This window comes from Lissotriton helveticus, chromosome 6 (genome assembly GCF_964261635.1).
Source record: "Lissotriton helveticus chromosome 6, aLisHel1.1, whole genome shotgun sequence".
Lineage (NCBI taxonomy): Eukaryota > Metazoa > Chordata > Amphibia > Caudata > Salamandridae > Lissotriton > Lissotriton helveticus.
In genome coordinates, this window is record NC_136067.1 from 1,763,240,627 (window position 1) to 1,763,262,903 (window position 22,277).

General features: G+C 39.5%; 1 protein-coding gene across 1 annotated transcript in view; it reads left to right on the forward strand.

The window, feature by feature from the left end:
* LOC144761885 (mucin-like protein) overlaps window positions 1–22,277 on the forward strand; it is a 507,595-nt gene that overhangs the window by 127,260 nt on the left and 358,058 nt on the right. Inside the window, exons 6-9 of the mRNA XM_078647097.1 lie at window positions 4,533–4,747; window positions 5,485–5,560; window positions 14,572–14,847; window positions 17,602–17,847. Of these exons, the coding sequence (XP_078503223.1) occupies window positions 4,533–4,747; window positions 5,485–5,560; window positions 14,572–14,847; window positions 17,602–17,847 (813 nt within the window). The remainder of the gene's footprint in view (window positions 1–4,532; window positions 4,748–5,484; window positions 5,561–14,571; window positions 14,848–17,601; window positions 17,848–22,277) is intronic.

The window sequence follows — 22,277 nt, forward strand, 5'->3', positions numbered from 1 at the left end:
CACTGCCCAAAAACATGCGAGAGCCTCTCTCTTGATGGTGCTGTAGTTTTTTTCAGCTTCTGACAACCTCCGTGAAATGAAAGCTACAGTGTGATTACGCTTATTAACTTTCTGGGTAAAGACTGCACCGATGCCCACAGAGCTGGCATCAACAGTAATTATGTTGGTACCTTTATCATCAAATGGTTTCAAAGTGGGTGCATTTACAATAGCTTTCTTGATTTCTGAAAATGACTCATCGTGTTGCATCTCCCAAACAAATTGTTGACCCTTGCGCAAAAGAGCTCTCAGAGGCTCAACTAAATTAGCATAGTTTTCAATAAATCTGGAATAATATTCGCTGAGTCCTAAAAATGACCTCAACGAATCTCTGTCTTCTGGTTTGGGAGCATCAGATATAGCCTGCACTAAATTCATTTTCGGTTTGATACCCTCCTTGCTAAGAAGATGGCCCAAATACTCCAACTCAGTCTTAAGGAATTCACATTTGCTTTTCGATACTGTCATACCTCTCTCATGTAGCTTACCCAGTACAGCTTCCAGGATGGTATTGGGTTCACTTACAGATTCTGCATGGATGAGAATGTCATCTTGAAACTTCTGGACACCTACCATGTCCCCAAACATATTTTCCAATAGCTTTTGGAACACGCTTGCTGAAGACGCTAATCCAAAAGGTAATCGTATATATCTAAATGCTCCAAGGGGAGTGATAAATGTGGTTAACTCTTTAGATCCGTCATCAAGCATAACTTGGTGGTACGCTGACCTGAGATTGATAAGTGAAAAATATTTGGATCCTGCCATGGCAGCTAAAATTTCTTGAATTCTGGGCAGAGGAAAACAATCCACCAAAATGTTTTTGTTAAGAGATCTCAGATCAGCGCACAGACGAAATTCGCCACTTTTCTTCTTAATCAAAAGTATACCTGAAATCCATTCAGCAGAATCTGCTGGCTCGATAACTCCTTCACTAACAAGTTTTTCTAATAATATCTTCAAATCATTCCTGACAGTTAAAGGTAGGGATCTAACTTTGTGCCTAACTGGTAAGGCATCTTTCTTAAGTTTAATCTACTGCACAAAACCTTTTACGCATCCTATGTTGTCCTCAAACAGAGATTCGTATTTACTTAAAATAGTGGAAACACCTTCGTTTATAGATGACATAGATGGAACATGAATACTAGATACAAACCCTTCATCTAAAACTATGGGATCTTCGGCGCCTGGATTAAGAATTCTTTTCAATTTAGCTAGATCTCTCCATCCTACAATGTCCCTGCCGCGTTCAGCGACATATATTTTTGTCTTCACACATCTATTCTTAATATTTAAAACATCCTCGAAGTACCCAAAAACGTTAATGTTAAATTCACCAAAAGCTTTTGGGTTAATGTCGGAGTTTAACAAATCGACTTGAGGGAAATATTGAACAAACTTTTTGTCCGAAATCAAAGTGATAGGTGAACCGGAGTCGACCATAATGTGAATCTGGACCTCCCCCACATTGGCTAAACCTAACGGGCCTTTAATATTCTTGTACTCATCCTCAATGGTCAAAACAATGTTAGAACACATACACTCATCGAATTCCTCTACACTACTTACTTTTGTAGGTGTAAAACGTTTCTTGCCAAAGGTACCGCACACACCTGCAAAATGCCCTACCTTAAGGCATCTTGTGCATTTCTTCCCGATTGCCGGGCAATTCAAAGAATCGGCCTTGTGATTGTGAGAACCACATCTAAAACATACAAATTGAGATGTGTTAACATTTGTATTCGTTCTGTGTTTGTTGACAAAATAACTCTCTTTTTTCTTTTTGTCATTCACTAAACATACATTAGATTTGGGGCTTGAAGTATTCGCTAATTCCTTTGACCCTTCTAATGACCTTTCAATACCTTTGGCAATATCAATTGCTTCCGACAAAGTAGGTCTTTTACATGCCAACAAACGTTCTTGGATTTTACCCTCAAAGCAGTGGAAAACTAGCTGATCACGTATGTACTCATCCACTCTATCTTGATAATCACATTTTGTTGCTAGCACCCTTAAACTTGCTATGTACTCCTCTACATTTTCATGATCTGCTTGCTTCCTCATCACAAAACGGTGTCTACCCACCAGAATATTTTCTTCCTCATCAAATTGCTTTTCAAGTCGCTTAACTGCTTCTTGAAATTCATCTAAAGGCAAAAACTGACCAGGTGCTGGTTCATATTCTGGCAGACTGTAGAAAATTTCTTGACCTGCCAAACCTAAAAGTCCCATCAAAATAGCTGTTTTCCTTTCAGCATCAAATTTTCTACCATTTATGGCAATTAAATAGTTCTCAAAAGCTCTGTACCAATTTCGCCACTTCATGACTGGCTTACCAGGTTTATTAAGAAATGCAGCTGGAGCACTGAAATTCGTTTTGTTGGACATTGTTTCCTGCTTTGATTCTAAAGTCTCTTTTTTAACAAATAAATCAATCTTGACAGTTTAAATACGCTGCCCGCTAAAAGAAAATGAATGTAAAATACTGTGCTTTCGTTTTATTTATCGTGAAATACTTCTGTTTCCTGATTTACCTTTGGGTATGCTCGATATGAAGAAAATGAAAACAAAATGGCGTTGCGCAATTACGTCAGCGACGCTCTGACGTTACTTTGAACGCCGGTTGACTTGCAGCTGAGGAGAATGTTAATGTCAGTTGAACTGTAACTCAGCTGAGAGGAATGTAGAATGACAGTTAAACTGGAACAACTGTCAACTGCCACTGTACGTTTACACAGATCCAGATACTCGCTGTGAAAACATACAAGACCCAGAATTATGCAATGACAATTTTTGACACGAAGAAATGCAATACGTAACTTGCCTGGAAGTTTCTTTTAGCGAGCTTGACACGCACGATCACTACTCTGAAAACTTCGTCGGTTTGCCCACAAAACGTGAAAAGAGTCTCACACATGAAAATGCCTCGCTGAAAATATACAAAATTCTGTATTACGCGATGTCACTTTCTGCCCCCAAGAAATGTAATACATAACTTGCCTTGAAGTTCTTTTTAGTGAGCTTGACACACGCAATCACTGCTCTGAAATGCTTCATCAGTTCCCCATAAGACGTAATAAGCGTCTTATACGAAGATATGTCGATGCACCGAAAAGTAATAAAAACACTGAATTAATTACTATATCAATAATATCACTTGCCTTGAAAACTTGACAAAGGCGCTCCGAAAAGAATCCATGCGCAAGTCCGTCACTCAACTTCTCGTCCCGTCCCCGTCGCCATATGTTGTATTCAGATGTTCAATAAACGAAAGGAGCAGAGGGTTTTTGTAAGTATTTTATTTACTCATAACGGGCTTGCGGGAGGGAAGGGGAACAAGCTGTATTTTGGGAGTCTCATCATCAGGTGTACACGTCATATAAATAACATGTCAACATTCCAGTGCGCGTCACAACAACGAGCCAATCGGATGCACCAAGGGGTTGACGTTGCAGGAAGACTAGACCTGCAACACTGCCCAAAGCTTAAAGATGGCGCCAATGCATGACCGCGCACGTTGACGCTAAGAACATTAATCATCAGCTGAAACGTGTGAGCGTTCCAGCACACGTTGCACAGTTGATTTAAGGAAGAATTTTACATAGAACCCATGGTGAGATACTACACAAAACCAAGCATGACATCACGCAATGTTGTTTCCATTGGGAGCTGGCCCCTTACAACGATGGCTGCCCGGCAGTCATTACTTTAGTCTGTCTGCACACTGAGGAAAGCTGTGCTGAGAGCAGCCCCCATGTTCTACCAGTGTGCATAAATAAAAATATCAATGACAATTGTCTTGCCTAGCAGTGTGAGGAAAATGTACAGTCCATGCACTTTTCACTACAAACTATGCAATCTATCCGTAAATCATTCATGTAATGCACCAATTAAATTGATGCGGCTAATGAAGAGAAAATACTTTGTGAACTGATCTAAAATGAGAATTTCACTTTCATGAAGCAGATGCTCACGGGTTTGAACCAAAACCCCTCTCTCTCGGTATTTTGTAATCAAAGCAGTTCTTTCACACATTAAAGGTGCCTCTAGCCAAACTTAAAAATTACTTTATGGCGACTGCTTTGACGTAAATGGGAAAGACAACACAAAGAATATTTATTGCTTGTCTTGCAAGCTAGAAACAGACATATAAAGGTCAATAGTTGGGGGGCAGAATTGTTCTGAAAAATTAGCTGCAATTGGAATATTTGTGGTGAAGGGAAATCATCATTTGTGCGAATAGCGCTGCCAGCACGGACACATCTCTGTACTCTATTTTTTTCTGCACCAAAAAACCTCGCGACTTTTAGCAGAATCTAAATTTGTGCTGCAGCATATCATTTCAAAACCACATGGCAGCACTGTTTTAAATGCAATAGTATAGAATGATAGATATAACAGGGTGTACTTTGTGTTTTCAAACAATGTTATCCTTCCAGAGGCATAATGATGAATACTGTCTTGTCACCGCCTTTTCTTTCCTGCAGGTCACGTGTACGGAAGTCTGCACTTTTCCACCTTTAATGGCGACGAATACCGCTTTAAAGGCCTTGGTGAATATGTCATAGTCAGACTCTCATCCGCCAAAGGATCCAACGTGTTCACCCTTCAGGGCCAAACAGAGAGAGTGCGGGTGAGCAGCGGATACGCCAACGCTACGGCCTTTGTGCAGTTTGTAGCTTTCTACCAAGGAACTCTCAAAGTAAGTGCTGCCCTCACCTCACCAGAGCCAGCTCTGCCATCAGAGAAGAGCTGCTGTCTGCGGTAGAACGATCATTATTAATAAGAAAGATAACAACAGTTAAACATCACTATTATTGTTGTTATTAGGAGTTGTAGTACTATTAGTAGCAGTCGTGTTAGAGTAGTGTATATGTATTATTATTATTGTGACTATGTATATTATCTCCATTGTTATAGTTCTTTATATTATTATTATTATTATTAATATTGGTAGCAGTAGCAGCGGTAGTATAGGTATAATTATCATGTTTTTTGGATATTGTTATTATTATTATTATTATTGTTATTGTTAATATTATGAGCAGTTGTACTAATAGTAGCGGTAGTATTAGTATAGTGCATATGTATTATTATTACTATTAGTATTATTATTATTATTATTATTGTGACTATTTATATTCTTCTTCTTCATATCATTATTATTATTAGTAGTAGTAGTAGCTGTAGTATAAGTATAATTATTTATATATTTTCGTTATGATCATCATTGCTATTACTATCAATTCATATTTTTATTGTTATTGCTGATATCATCATCATTTACTGCTTGCATAGGGCCACGTGGATCACTAGGCTGCTTCAGGGGATGTGGCAGCATTTACTGGTGGAAAGGGTGAGGGTTCAGCTGGAGCCCTTTTAAAAGAGCCTGTGCTTTTCATATACATCCGGTTCATGCTGTTCCTGTTTCCTGTTTAGGTGCAATGGAGGATGTCGACCACTAATAATGTATTAAATGTACTTGTGGATGATAAAGCAGTAGAATTCAAAAAAGGTAAGTCATTCTGCGAATCAGCAAGTTAATCCTAATACCTGTTATCAGTGGTTCAGTTCGCAGTAGTTTAGTACTGTGAACATGTTCTCTTTTCATTGTTACATTGGTGAAGAACTATCTATATTTAAGTTTTTTTGCCGCCTACAGAAGCACTGTGCAAAATAACACAGTTTTAATACGAGCCTTTAAAGGAAAAATTGAATGTAACTCAATCTATATTTGGAAATGTTATTTTTTTGTATAGGCCTACATTTTAAAATCCAAAGGTTCTCTGTCAGACTAGGGTCATTGAGGTATGCACTCCCTTGTGAGACCTATGTGCATCGTGCAGTGAACAGGGCTCTATTAAATTCAGCTAAAATAGCTGGTTTTTTTAGTGCAATGCAATGACAAAATATCAGGGAGCGAGAAATATATAACACACTTAATTATTAAGTTTAGGGTGAAAATTCACTGAAAAAGCAACAAAATATTTGCATTGTTTACAGGGCATTAATTGGCATGCCTTGTCTATATCGTAAATATTAGCATTGCACGTCTTAGAATGGACACGCTGATGCGAATTACTCGAAGCTTATGGAAACCTTCGCTACTCATGTTTATATATTTTTATTTGTTTGTTCATTTATTTTTGGGTCTTTTTATATTGTTGACCAGACTTCGATGTCAGATGGATAAATATCTTGTGTGAATCTGAAAAAGGAGGACCCTATTAGATGAAATCTGTCCGAAAAAAAAGCTCACATGGGTTTACGTTTACAACTTTTTGAAATTCACAACACTTTCCAGGAGTTACTTGGAACACTTCAGCAGTCACAGCTTTCAAGCATAGTCCTGGAATAGTCATGCGACTTCATTGTAGCCATCGTTGTCATTTTCATAGTGTGACATTGCATGTAATGGCACATTTTCCCCAATTTTTTTTCCACAATAGTAAAAACCTTTACTCTTCACCTCAATTAAGTTTTGGGGTGCTCCGTTCCCTCCCACACAGGGAAAGAGTTATACTCGACCCCTTTGTTTGATAAGGAAGTTTTGGAGAAGAGTTTGTGAATGGCTGCGTTGACAAACTCGCAAGGCAACTCGAGCCACAAGGAAAGCTAAAGTATTATTCCATTATTTTGAAACAATCTAATGGAAAATATCAAATGCTTAGATGTTTTCATTTTTAGACTGGACTATGTAATTAATCTTTCTTTGGCAAAACCAAACAAAGTCTGAAAGCCATAAAAAGTAATTCAAATACGGAGGTGTTCGAATTTTTAACAGAGATGGGGGAGAGAGGATAAGAAAGGAGAATTATGGTTGGAAGAGAACGATGTTGGCTCTTGAGGAAAGCTAGTAGCAAGGACCATTCATGCTGTGAAGCCTCCAGCAAGCAAAAAATACACAGTGGGACGAGAACTACCTTTAGGAATATCCAATTAACGAATCTATATCACCTGAAAGAAGAAGACAAAAACGATTGGAATGACCCACTCTGTACAAACATAAGCAACCCCAAAACGAATTGAGACTTGTTAGGCCTAAAAGTGAGGTGCAGCTTGAATCCTATGGCAGTCTGAGCTACAGGGCGCACTTTTAGATATATCCGTTCCACTGACACTGTCTGAGAAACAAAATGCAAATATACCCTCAGGTGGAGGTTTGGAGCCAAACAGTAAGTTGACTCTATGGCAGCAGAGTTAAAGCCAACTGGCGTTCCGTTGACAAGACTGTCTAACACTTGCACTAGTTTGGGAAAAATCTTTATGTTCTAAATACCCTTTCTGCATGGTCACCCCAATTGTTTTGCCTTCCTTCTGTTATGTTATGATAAAATGTTTCTAAAGCGCTCGAATACCCATGGGTGTCTTGGCGCTGGTTGGATGGCAGTGAAGGTGAGAGTAATAGGGCGGCTAGAGGTTAAAAAGCCAGGTTTTTGTTAGCTTCCTAAAAATGAATAGTGTGGGGCTAATGTTCATAGGCAGGCTGTTCCATAGAACCGGGGTTTCAAAGGTGAAACAACTGCCTCCCCATTTAGGTCTCTTAAAACTGGGGCACAAAACTGTCAGGGAATTTTTAGAGCAAAGATCTCTGTTTGGTATGTACCATGAGAGGGATTTTTTGATGTAGCTGGGACCTAGATCATTCACAGCTTTATAGGTGAGGCATACTGCCTAGAATGTATTGTGGTTATTTAACATCAGCCAGTGGAGTTCCTAACTGGAGGTTGAAACTGGGTGGAATTTAGGCAGGCCAAAAATAAACATGGCTGCCGCATTCTATACGCTCTGAAGTTTCTTCATATGTTGTTTTTGGAGCTTAATGAAAAGACCATTACAGTAATCTAGTTTTGCTAGGATTAGTAAAGGAATACCTGTTTTTCTGGTGGTTAGAGGAAGAAAAGGAAGAATCTTTCTAATGATTCTCAAAGTGTTAAAACTGGCTGAGACAACTGAGCTAATTATTATTACAATTATTAAAATTATTATTATTATTATTAAAATTCAGTTTGTCATCTATTGTTATAACGACATTTTTTGCTTTTTTAACTGGGGTTGGGAGGGTTCCCAAATCTGCTGGCAAGCATGGCGAGCTCCAAAATTGAGGTATGTTACCAAAGAGTATCACCTCGTTTTCTCTGAGTTCAATTTGAGACAATGCCTTCCCATCCAGTCACTAACCGCTCTCATACAGTTGTGAAACTGAGAGATGGTTACTTCTGTATTTTTCACAGCCGACACCACGATTTGGGTTTCTTCTGCATAAGATGTAGTGGAGAATCAAAAAGATCTAATCAAGGAGGCAAATTCTGAAACATAGACATTGAAGAGCAGAGGGCTCAGAGAGGATGCCTGGGGGACCCCACACGGAAGTGAGAAGGAGTTAGATGAGAAATTCTCAAGCATGACTGAGTGACTTCTGTTGGTTAGAAATGATTGTAGTAGAGCAAGGGCTTTGTCAGCAATGCCCAATTTCTTAAGACGTTTAAGAAGAATGACATGGTCAACCGTATCAAAGGCCGCCGACAAGTCCAGGAGAATGAGTGCTGCAGATGTCTTCTTTGTCCAGGATAGTTCTTAATTCATCTGTGGTTTTTATTACTGCCATCTCAGTACTATATTTGGCCCTGAAGCCAAACTGAGAGCGGTCCAGCGATGGGGCAGTAGTTGGCTGGGTTGTCAGGGTCTAGGCTCGGTTTCTTTAGGAGTGGTAAAATGGAGGCCCTTTTCCAAAGATCAGGAAAGATACCAGTGCCAAACATCCCATTGAAGATGCTAGCTAGGAATGTGGCAATTGGAGCCGAAATCTGTTTTAATATGGCGGGGGAGCATGGGTCATATGGTGATCCTGAATTGAATAAGTGAAGAACATCTACAGGGGTGGTAGATGTAAATTGATTGAGGGTGGAGGGGAGAATTGTGCTGGCTGTTTTTTGGACAATCATGGAGCCAGTGCTAGTGCTAATGTCACAGGAGGCAGAGAATTGATTGTAGATTTGTTCCCCTTTTTCTGAATTTGTTTTTGTTGGCTTTAGGACTCTGGGCACTTTACACTCTTAACTAGTGCTAAAGTGCATGTGCTCTCTCCCTAAAGCATAGTTTGAGTGGATTATCCCCAATTGGCATATTTAATTTACTTATAAGTCCCTAGTAAAGTGCACTACATCTGCCCTGGGGCTGTAAATTAAATGCTACCAGTGGGCCTGCAGCACTCATTGTGCCACCTACTTAGGTAGCCCTTTAAACATGTCTCAGGTCTGCCACTGCAGATTCTGTGTGTGCAGTTACACTGCCATGTTTACTTGGCATTTAGAACCCCTTACCAAGCCTTAAACCCCCCCTTTTATTACATATAAGTCACCCCTATGGCAGGCCCTAAGTAGCCCATAAGGCAGGGTGCCATTTAATTACAGGGTAGGACGTGTACTTTTTTCTAAGTCATACTCCCAAATGCATTTTCACTACTGTGAGGCCTACCACTCCCATAGCTTAACATTGGGGATTTCTTGTTACATTTAATTCGCTGCAATTCCTAATTGGAAGGAGGTAGATCTGTCATGTTTAGTAGCACTGGAATTGTAATGATAAATTCTCTTTAATGGTAAATTCGAATTTATCATTACAATTTTTTTAAATCCCACTTTTAGAAAGATTATATTTTTCCGCTCTTAGCCCTGTGCGCCTGCTGCCTAGATCCAGTACATGTCTGGAGTGGTTCTTAGCTGGGCCTTGTGCATTCCCTCTAGACAGCCAAAACACAAAGGGAGCTTAGGTGTGACTGATGGGCCATCTCCATCCTGATGGGACATCCTGGGCAGGATAGGAGGGAGAAGTTGGGCACAGCCTCACACTTACAGCTTAATTGGCTGTGTCCTGTCCCCACACAAAGGACAGCTTAATCTCTGTTGTGGGCAGGAAGGGGGAAACTCTGTGCACTTCTTCGAAGTCTCCCTCAATTCAAAGGCACTATTGCATATAAGAACTGGACTTCTGACCCTACCAACTCAGTACACTTCTGGACTTGTGGATACTTTGCCAGGAAGAAGTACTGCTGTGCTGTTGAAGGACTGCCACTCTCCTGGAGTGCTGCTCTGGAAAAACAGCTTTTCTGCTGTACTGACCTGCCTGCTGCCCTCCTTGCCTGGGTGAGAAGGATTGGACATGCACCACTTGAACTCAGAGTGACTCCAAGGGCTTGCTAGGTTGCCTACAGTTCTGTCTGTGTCTGTGAGTCTTGCCCTGCCAAGTGCTGCCAATCAGTTCTGGGCCCTTGGAAGTAGGAATAAAGTGGCTGCTCCAGCTGAAACCCTTGCATCAAAGCAGTTGCATCACTCGGAACCGGCGCATCTCCATCAACGCCGCTGCACAGCCGCGAAGATCGAAGACATAGCATTGCTGGCTGCACAACGGAAAACCTTCATTTCCAATGCATCCTTGACTTTGCCTGGCTCAGAGCAGGTGCATCTCCATCCACCTGTTCTTTGGCAATGACCCATTGCCCCTTTGCTTCTCGCATCTCGGCTCTATTGATGATGCATCAAAGGTACTTTGAACAGGGGCAAACCTGGACCCTGTAGCCTGCCCACACTCCATCACAATCATCCTAAACTTTTGACTTTGTTCCGTTGTAGAACGAACAGGTAGCCGAGGTTAGTGCTATATGCTTTTAAGCACTATAATTCAATATCTATAACTCTGGTTATACTTATTGAATGTATGCTGTTTTGTTCATTAAATTCAGTTTCATTTTTCTAACCAGGTGCTTTTTCTTTTTGTCTGGTGTGTTTACTGTTTTACTATTTGAAGTGTTGCACAAATACTTTGCACCGTCTCTTAAGTTAAGCCTGACTGCTCTATGCCAAGCTGCGAGGGGGTGAGCACATGTTCATTTAGGGTGTGTTTGTAACTTGACATGACTAGGATTGTGGTTCCTGGTTGGACAGGGTGCATCCCTCTGCCAACCAGAACCCCAGTTTCTAACATCTAATAACAGATTTCAAGGGGACAGAGGCCTCTAGTAACAATCCAGCAGAAACAAGTCTTCAAGTAGATCATTTTACCTTGAAATCTTTGATGTGCAGGATACGCACTTGATAAATGTCTAAGTTGGAGAATCACTGTAGAATGTCTGCACTTAGAACCATTGAGAAAGTTTACATTAGTAACTATTGCACAAGTGCTGCTAAGAAAATTTGTCTTACTAGACCTGATGGGATTGAAGTTTTATACTTTGATGGCACATTATCCTATTATGAGGATTGGTGATTTAACCTCTTGAAGAGGTATACGTTTGTCACAGCACCACAGTAAATGAAGTACACACATGTAAGGACATTTGTCTGTGACAATCACTAGAGAATATATACAGACAACTGTATCTCTGATCTACCCACAGTACTTCTGCAACTACAGCCACCAATATAAATCCACAAATACAATGGCCATGGCCAACAAATAGGCAAGAGCAAGTGCAATTTCATTAAGCAGATTGCAAAGGCCAAACAGCGTGTTTGCCAATGGCATACGTCTGCCAAGGCAACACAGAATGGAATATATGATCCAAGCGTGAATGTGCTTTGTACCATTTCTCTTCCCTTAATCGCTTTTTCATCAGCAACCCAATTGAGTCTTTTGTTTATATTGACTGTTCATTAAGAGTGCCATCTTCTTCCCTAAAAATCTTTTACATTGCTTTATTAATGTTCTCTATTTATTATGTTGGGCCTCGTCTTATTTAGAAGCGATAACAAACAGTAGACACAGGAGAACATGCACAGCTAGTCTAAGCTAGAGTTATACTTTCCCTATTTTAACAATGTCATATATTTTTCTTAAGAATGACTTTGAAAGGTGAACAGCCAAACAGCTAGGGCAGCACAGGCATTGCTGGGGCAGCATAGGCATTGACACTGCCACCAAACTACCAAATCAAGAGTTGACCTCAGGGTCAGTGACCATTTTTGCTGAAACTGCTCCTGCCGACATGACAAAACAAACAGTGCTGTTGAGACTACCATGCAATGGCAGCACAGTGAGTCAGTTGGCATTTTTTGTTTTTCAAAGTCAAGTCCCTAAGGTGGACATTTGTACTTCGAAAACAAAAATACTGTCCATGACACATTGGAGTGTTGTCAAAGCTGGCACAAGGCACTTACAGTTGTTTTCTAGTCCAGTATTACTACTCTGTTCATAGTGGTCTCAAACACAAAACCAACTATGTGATACTAAATTAAAAGTTCTGCCATAAACTGGGCAGGCCTTTTGTTAGACCTGACATCCTTGGCATGGTATTTTACCAAACTGTTCATATTCACCCCTCCTGCTTTGCTCTATTTGTTTTTGTTGGCTTTAGGACTTTGTGCACTTTGCCACTGCTTACCAATGCTGAAGTGCTTGTGCTATCTCCCTAAAACATGGTCAAATTGGCTTACACCTGACTGACACATTTAATTTACTTATTAGTTACCAGTATCTGATACAAGGTTGTAGCCGAAGGGGAAAGGATGTAGCCTAACGGCTAGGGAGGTCAACCTCAAATTGACCTAAAATTGATCTCAAATCTGGAGAACTGGTTTCAAGTCTCGGCAACAACGCTCAATGTCCTGTTATTGTGGGCAAATCACTTAATCTTCCTGTGCCTAACAAAAATGTACGTGTCCTTATGTAACGCAACTGGTGCTCATGTAAAGCACTCTGATACCCGATACCTTTGCGTCAAGTTTACGCTATATAAAACTCCGAAGAAAAAAAAATCAAACTTACTCAGGGATTATAAATTAAGTGCTATTAGTGGGCCTGCAGCACTGATTGTGCCACCCACTAACATAGCACTTTAAAGCATGCCGTGGGCCTGCTATTGCCGTCTTCACAGTAGCTTTAAACTGCCAATTCGACCTGGCAATATAAACTTTTTGCCAATCCTAAATGTTCCTTTATAATACTGATAAGGCACCCCTAAGGTTGGCCTTAAAGACTCGTTGGGCAAGTACATGGTATTTAAAAAGTTGCACATGTGGGTTTAAAAAGTACATGCCCTGACTGTGAAAAACTCCTTCAGTAATTGTTTTACTATTGTAAGGCCTAGCTTATCCATTGACTAACACTAGATTACCTTATTACATATAATAAGTGTTAACTTTGGATTGGGATCAGATAGAGATATGCTGTTTAGAGTCAAGTGAATTGAAATTTAAAATCCTCTTTAATGGTCATATTTGAAGTCAGAATTCTGAGAATGGCATTTTTAGAAAGTTTACAAAAAAATGATGGATGGAATGCTTGAATTAATCTCAGCCACTGGTGATTACTCAGGGCCGCATCCCAGTCCATCGTTATTTTGCACACCATTCCAACTCAGTTTGGACCCAGCCATATGCAAATCATTATTGACCCTTCTCCAATGGGAACAGTCTAGTCAGTCTGGACTTTTATGTCAGGTCCTGCCTGAACAGGAACACAAGCACCCCAGGACCAGTTTCGACCTAGGTAGGAATCAGCAGTCAGGTATAGCTTGATTCCATTGACAGAGTGTGCACGGGACCTGCATCTGGGTATATCCATTCCTCTTAGGGCGACACTAAAGTATACAAAAAATTCATGCATGGAATGCCTCTATTAATCTCATCCATTGGTAATTACTCATGGTCGCATCACTACCCATTGTGATTTTAAACACTGTGCCAGCTCATATGCGAATTAGTCGACTTTGCTCTGACAGGGACAGTGCAGCCCAAACTGCCATCACTAGTGGATGAGATTGCTAGAGGATGCCCCACAAGGGGATATTTCTAATGCAGGAGCTGGCGACGAGATGCCATTAGAATTACAGGGCTTCCCCTGCCTCTAAACAAGGCAGGGGAATGAAATATAGGTGGATGGACATCCATTAATTTGAGACAGATATCCCTTTGCTGCTTAGCTGTAAATTAGGTTCTTAAACTATTGATTTCCCCTAGAATGCTAACAGCATTCTTACGCCCAGCACACACTGACACATTTGGCAGATTTATGCCCTCCCTTTGCATGGGCTTCTCTCCCCTTACTGTGGTGATGTAGGAGGTGTTGCCCAGCTACCTATCGCTAGCATCACCAAGATTACAACCACCTCCCAAAGATTTTAATCCAGAAGATAGTAGACAGTTTCTCCCAGTTCTGTGATCTGTTCCGGTAAGAGTTTCGGTTAGTTTACATGTAGAATGTCCTCATAGAAAGTGAGGCAACCTCTTTGTTCATATTGTAGTGATACAAGGATGTGGCAGGTAAGAACACTCCCTCACTACTTTTTTTTTGTGAAGAAAGGAAGGGGACCACTAGCTGAAGCATTTCCTCACCACCAATGGCCCACAACCGTTTATTGCATAATTTGCACTATTCATAGTTCACTTTTTTAAGTTGTTTGTGACATTTCCCATTGCTCTCTTATCAATAAAAAAATGCTGATGATATGTATAACATTACTTGTTTAAATTGCTGTTCATTTTTATTTTATTTTGGTAATATGTAGTACTTTTAATCCATGTCTTGCAGATGTGATCCACTTCAGCCAGAACCAATTTGCAGTTATGAAGCTGGACGAAGGGAAGTACTCTGCTGTCTATAGCTGTGGGCTGCAGGTCACGGTAACACGAAGCAGCAGTGGCATTTTACGAGCACTGGTCCGTGTACCTCAGACCTTCCTGAATAAAACCTTGGGTCTGTTAGGATTGTGGAGCGGAGACAGATCTACTAGCTTTATGTATCCCAGTGGGAACATCTATGATGGCATTGCCACCGAAGAAGAACTCTACAAATTTGGCCTCTCATGTATGTTTCTGTGGTTATACATATGCTCATTATTAGGGACATCCCTAGATTTATGTTTGTGACAGTCAAACCTTACCTTTTTGGTACCTGCATGTGTAAGTAGATTGGCTTTGCATTGAATAGAACCAGACTGAGTCTTCCTAAAATAGAAACCTACTGGAGCATAAGGGAACTATTATCACAATACTTGTCACCCACTGTGTTATTTCCTCAGCTCATTTGTGTGTGCAGATTGCTTATTCCAGGTTTGGTAGTAGCATAGTCAGCATCTCAAAGGAGACCCACAACAGGGCTTTATTTATCCCCTGACGAAGCGGTCCTGGGGATTAAAAGAGAGGCAGATAATTCATGACTATTCGTTTTCATATTATTGTTTTAATTACTTGAATTTTTTGTAAATCATGTGGCAAAAATACATAAGCCAAGGAATAAAGTGTGGTCTTAATTGCTTCCTGAAAAGTAAGTAAATATTACTGGCCTTAAAATCTGAAGTCTGTGAGAACTGCAAAGAGACATCTCGACCCCAAAATGATTATGACTTCTGTGATGTTCCTAATGTTTAGGGATGCTCAGGTAAAAATTCACCTGATTTCTAGGGACCTGCAGTCCTGGATATTATGGTAATTTGAGTCCAATAGACCGTAGACAGCTTTGTATGCTAAATAACTGACCTTAAAAGGGGTTGAGCTTTCATGTGGAACCAGATGAAAGATCAGTTAGCCGTTCTTGTCCGCCAACAGCTTTGAGAACATTGCAGCACATTGGCAGCATTGTGCATCAGACCCTTTCAAAGAGTAATTCAATACATAGGCACACTGATCAGTGCATTAGCCTCCTTATTGGATTGCTTTTCCCATTGTCTTCAAACCAAATGCCTTTGCTTTACCTGGAATTTTAAACATTAACTGATTAAATAAGTTGTAGAGAATGTCCTGTAAATTTTAATTTTGAGTCAAGAATGAAATCAATAGATTTCACCTGAGTAATGAGTTTGGGGGCAATCACATCCACTGCTAGATCATTTTGATTGTGCCTGTGCAGGCGGAAGATGTAATTTACAAGCTACATTTATTAGTTAAACATTGGCTGATGAACAGATCAAAAGCCTCAATTGAACCCAGAGATGATGCCTAGCACTCAGGTGATGATGCCTGTAGACCTATAGGGTGTCAGACATATCTCATTTATACCCTTGACCATGATCCTAAGGCACTTACAGCAGCTTTCTAGAATGTTATAAATGTTCAAAACAATAAGTCAAAGATTTTATCTCTTGGGGAAATTACCAGGGTTGGGGATATGGATTGAACTGGCAAGCACCACGTTCACTACGAGAAAACATTTTGGAAAGAGAAGAGGAAAGCCAGTTAAGTAGTTTTCCATATGAATCACATATGCTTTAACTTTAAAATTCAAAAGAAAAACCTGAAATTTTGATTGGGTCAAATGATGCTGAGGAGGAAATTAATTTATAAAAATTATTGCAATACATAGACAATTCATAAAAACATACACAATCATACATTAAGAACTGAGGCGCACTATTACATTAGGCGTGTTAATTTGTGTCTTGACATATATTAGAAATTTGCCTTGCTGAATACTAAAAAGGGAAAATATCATTATTATAAAAACTTGTTCGAAAGGGTTTGTTATGTCGGATTAAAAAAAACAGAACCAGAGTAAACTTTAAAAGGTCATCACATATAAATTACATAGATAGACGCTTATAAATCTAAAGCCTGCTGCTTGTGATTATAATTTTTTTTTGATGGCATGAGAACATCTAAACTAGGTTTTATTGATATTTGTATTGAATATATACCATTACATCACATGCGTTTACAACACATGCGATTACAACGCGGTCGTTAAAACGACCGTGTTGTTACATCGCAGTACCATTTCAACGCAAGTCGTTACAACGACTTGACCTAGATGGCGCGCTGGATTTAGGAATAGTATAATTTACTATTCCAACTCCAGTTTGTACAACATTAGAGAAGGTGTTGGAATAGTACATTATACTATTCCTTAGTTTAGAGCGCCATCTGAAGCAAGTCTTTGTAACAACTTGTGTTGTAATAGTACTGCGATGAAACAACGTGGTCGTTGTAACGACCGTTTTGTAAAGGTAACACAATGTAATGACCTCGCTTTTCAGGTTGTTTCCCATTTGTATCCAGCAATGCTTTTCAGTATTGTGCATCACCAAAGTGGGGGGATATAATTATTGCACTACTCTTGTATGATTAGAATAAAAAAATATAAGACTGTGGAGAATGCATAGTCTAGATATGTTTCAAAAACGTACTGGCTGGGTGGAGAGCTGACACAGTCCCTTAATTGTATACAAATATACTGGATTGAGCAATGATAACTTGTGATAATTTAAATTAAACCGCCTAAAAAATAACCTAGAAGTGCTAAACTATGACACAGAATTACAAAGTAAAAATTGCTTTCTCGGCGATGAGAAATGTGTCAGGCACTATGTTTTTTTTAATGGATCTGGGCAAATTATTAGAGGGCCTACCAGATATGTTTTCAAAATATACATTTCAGGAGCCCAGATTTTGCCTCACAGTGTTTTAATTTGACCATATTAACAATATTGCCTATAAATACTGAAAAACATTTGCTGCTGGTTTCATTCATCTCCTTTGAAGAGTCTTGTTTAAAAAATCCTATAGCACACTTTTACAATTGTAAAAAAAAGTGCCACATTTCTGTTATTATTTTTGTACTTCTCAGGGATTGTCCCAGCCCCGGAAAGTCTCCTGGACGCAAAACAGAAGGTAGGAGTGTGGAAAGCCTTTCGTCCAACATTCACATCAGAGTTGATGACCTCTCAGTCGACATCACAAAAGCAAAAAGCAAATGACACCTGCAGTGGTGATGAAAACTGTATGCATGATGCCCTCATTACAAATAATACAGATCTGGGGTTGGAAACCAAGAAATTCTTTGATGACTATCAACATCAAGTGGTCATTTTTGGTGAGTGTTTCAGTGCAATGAAAAAGCTAAACAGTTCGAATAAACACGTTTATTACTTTGGTGTCCACCACATTATCGCCTGAGGTATCTGATGGGGAGATATTGTCATTCATCCGTGTAACAACATTTCATTGCTTTTATTACTTTTCACTCAATCATGGCATAATTGCCTAAAATGACAAAAAGGTTAGGTCTCTGAGCCCATATTTCAGGGCATCCACTTTCCTTTTTAAGGCTATATAGGTCTTGAAACTGGGAGAAAAGGAAACCTTCCTAAATAGAATGGTGCCACCCATTGTCATTTCTAAAAATGTTGAGCTTTAAACGTCAACTGCATAGTTCTATTTCATGATGAATGTCATATCCTACGGTTATACTTACCATTGAATAACGAGTTTTTATCAAGTGATTGGAAACATAAGCATAGAAGACAAACTTTGCAGATGATGATAATGAGGAATTGTGCAAGTGTTCATAATTGTTTTTTAAGTTTATTAGGACATTTTATGAGGGAAAACTGAACATCCAGAATGACTACCTTCTATCAAGAAAGAGAACAGCTTATCTTGAAGCTGGGAACCACCAAAACATTTTAAAGAGGTGTTTTTAAATGTTTAAACTCTCAACAGGAAGCCAGTGTGCATTATAGATGGGAGACACAAATTGTTTGTGCCTCCTCTCCAGCCATGTCACTACAAGTGCCTTAATTCCCCCACCACTGGAGACCATTATCTGATTGCTTCTGCAAATTAAACATGAACTGAGTAGTGAAAAGAAAGGTAGCTAAGGGTCCTAGTTCTGCTCATGCCTTCATGTCTCAGAGGATGCCTACCTCACTAGTTTAACACCATGACCTCTCCCCACATTACCTTCTGTATGAATAAATAAATAAAACATATTATAGCTACATCTGTGAAGTAAATTTGACTTGCCTATAGTAAAAATGATTTTTAGGTTAGCCGGTATCCGCCAGGCAGTTTTATAGCTGTGTCTTGATCAGTGTTAAGGAGGCTGCCATAAGTATATTTGTTGGGAGCAAGTTTCAGATTTTGAGGCATTACTCACTTCATAGTGAAACATTTCTTGCTCATGGAAAAGCGGAGGCACCAAGTGGCCCTCCCTTTTATTCCTTTCCTACCCTGATATAAAGTCAGATTATTCATTAGGTATTTGGCCATATTGCAATGCACTGCCTAGTGAGCAATCAGGGGGCTCCACACTGTCTTAGGAACTGTCTGACACTAATGTGACGGTTCTAAACCAGGAATAGTCGTACCTAAGTGTATGGAGTGGTGCTGAGCCTATATGCTCCACATTTCTGCAACAGCACTACCATCCTGGTGCTTGGGTCCTAGGCAATGCCTATCCTGAGGCAGGACGCACCTTGACTATCTGATTCCCAGTGATTAGACAGGAGACCCACTGATGGAATAGGAGTGCGTAAAGGAGGATTTGGAAGCTGACTGATCTTTTCAGTACTAACATATAGGGTGTCCTCCTTGAACATGAACAAGTGTATACAAATTGGATACTAATAGTAAACAAATCTAGAAACACTGACAGACTGTATGTCATTACAGCAGGCTAGGATAAGTACAGCTTGGTACTCTGTAATGCTTTCTTAATTTAATAAACCCCTCTAGTTCCCTCTCCAGAATGTGTGACATTTGTATTTGTTAGCGGGTATTGTAGATTATGGTAAGCTAAAAATGTCCTTGTTCTAATTTTGAATTAGTACCTGCCAATTAAGGTTCTGTAAGAAATGGACTGGACATGCTTATGCTTAGTTTGGAATTTGTACAAATACTATTGCTTGTTTTCTATTTTGCTGTTATATTTGAAAACACAAGCCAATAGGATTATGATTTGTGCCTCGAATAACTATTAGCTTCTACTTTTTTGTCTTTGCAGTCATAACACCTAAATTCCTAAGTAATAGGCATGGAAGTTGTTAAACTTTCAAATGGTGGAATGATCTTCAAAACTGAAAGTGTCCCATTTTATGACTTCCCTTCCCGAATGATTAACTGTACCTCTAGGAGTAGGATATTTTTACCAACACTTTGAATTGATTGTTGTGCAACTTAGATTCGTCAGGGAACCATGACAGCAGATTTGAGTGAACATCTTACATGTAAGATGTGAAATATTGTGCAATTAAGCACGCTAATGAAATTTAATAAGCCTCAAATTGGTATGAGTCAAAATCCAGCCAGAGCATCTGATATTTGACCTCTGGAGCTGTTCAGGCTGCTGAGTCTGCATGGGCTACGTGTAATTTAGCCATAACAGAAAACAGGTTTTACTTTAGAGGTGAAAAAAACTGAAACTTTTTAAGCCAACCCTAATTTGGGAGTGAATAGGGGCTGTGGAAAAGTGTTGCAAATAATTCTTAGATGATCCTGTTATAAAAGGGATGCTGCAAAAGAATCGTAGGAAATAGTTGTAACTGGACACTCCTACAATTGTAACATATGCTTTCTGTCTACCAATTTCAAAGGTAGGGAAAATGTGCTAAATTTTTGAATTTAGAAAATATTGTCTCTTAAGATCCACAACTAGATTAAAGCCATCTCAAAAAGTGATGTTGCTTTTGACCATGACGTTTGAAGCACTGAGTGAAAAAGAGGTATCAGGCCTTGAATATTCCTTTCTGTCTACAACGTCAAGTCTGACCTGTTGAAGAATTTCTACCACTATTTATTTTCTTAGTTCTACACTAAACTTTTTTTTAAATCTGTATACCCCCCCTCACATTTTTTTTTACCTAACTGTACTCATTGTGAATCGATTATCCTGGGGTAGCGAACTGCTTATCATTCTATTCAATTTTATATATCCATATTTTCTCAGAGAACTTCACTCTTTTTTTACAATAAACCCAAACACTTGCATCTGAAATTTGTTTACTATCATTTTACCTAATATACAATCCTATTATTACCTATCTGGATTTGGATGCTTTAATTTATATGTGCTATTGCTGTTTTGTTATTCTTTCATCTGTCTCACATACATTTTTCCATGCTGCTCGTACCAAGAAACTAGCTTAAAATAATAATTGTTTTGGTTTTGTTGGACCACAGTTAGAGCTCACATCAGGGTTTGGCCTCTTTCACTCATGCCTTAAAGCTACATTTAAAATCCCGTCATATTAATGAATGGCCTAGCTCTAATAAGGAATGGGCTTCCTTAAGCATATACTTCATGTTTGCAGAACACAAGGGTAAAACAGAAGCTTCCATTAATGTGTAGCCATATGGCCTCATCCTTGTCAAGGCTCTTCTTTTCCTTCAAAAAAGTCTCCCTAAGTCTCACACAAGCTAAGCCAACCAAATCTTACTTTGTCTTTGTCAGAATTAACCTTTACCTTCAGCCCACTAGACCTATTCAAGCTCCAAGAAAGTGTCTAAGTTGAAACATGGAAGTCTTTTCTGGGACCAACCACTACTTCCATTTCATCTGTTAGTGCTTGAAGACAAGGCTGAGTAAGTCACCAGGTTCCACTCGCATATCAGACTAGAGTGGAACCATGCCCAGGCACAGCCTCCCAAAAAAATCTCTAAATGTAAAGGTAGAAAATATGACCAGGTCCAACCACTGTCCTCAATCTTATTGCATACCCGCAGTGGTTCATCCATTTGAGGTACTTAGGTACTAGTCCAGTCGGCAGAGGAAAGTTGGACAAATTTCCTTTTTATTTTCTTTATTAGAGTTGTATCATAAGAAAATGCTATTTTTGTGATCTCACCCCCACACACAATTTGTGCTGGATTTTATTGCTTGTGTATGCACTCTGTACACTGGGGACCTGTTGTCCAATGTCCAGTGTGTGTGCTCTGACCCCCTAAAACATATAATATTGGGTAATCCTGATTGGCATAATTAATATACCTATAAGTCCCTAATGTAAAGTATTATGTGTACCCAGGGCCTGTAAGTTAAATGTCTATAGTGAACTGAAACACCTATTGTGCCACTGCTAAAGTGGTCACAACCATTGGAGTGGAGCCAAGTAGGACACACAGTGGGTTGGGACCTTTGAAAGAAGTTTGACAACAGGGCCACCCATTCTTGTCCCCATAGGGACAAATATGTCCTTTGTTCTGGGAACTACCCAGAGTGGCAAGTATTCGTACTTCATGTGCATGCTTTGATTAAAATTGCATGCTACATAAAAACATGTTGAAAACGTTTGTGGGGTTGGTACCAGTAGGAATCCACCCTGAAGAAAGCCCGGGACAATAGTATAGGGCTGAAACTTGTTGTTGTTTTAGGGTCAGAAGACTATTACATCTTTTCAACCCCTTATATAGTTGTAATCTTTCCCATTTACCCCACTAATAAAGGGATACCTTGGGAGTTAATGAGTCACGGTGAACCCAATGATATAGCATGCCACTAATAGAATGGGTGAGAGGATATATAAA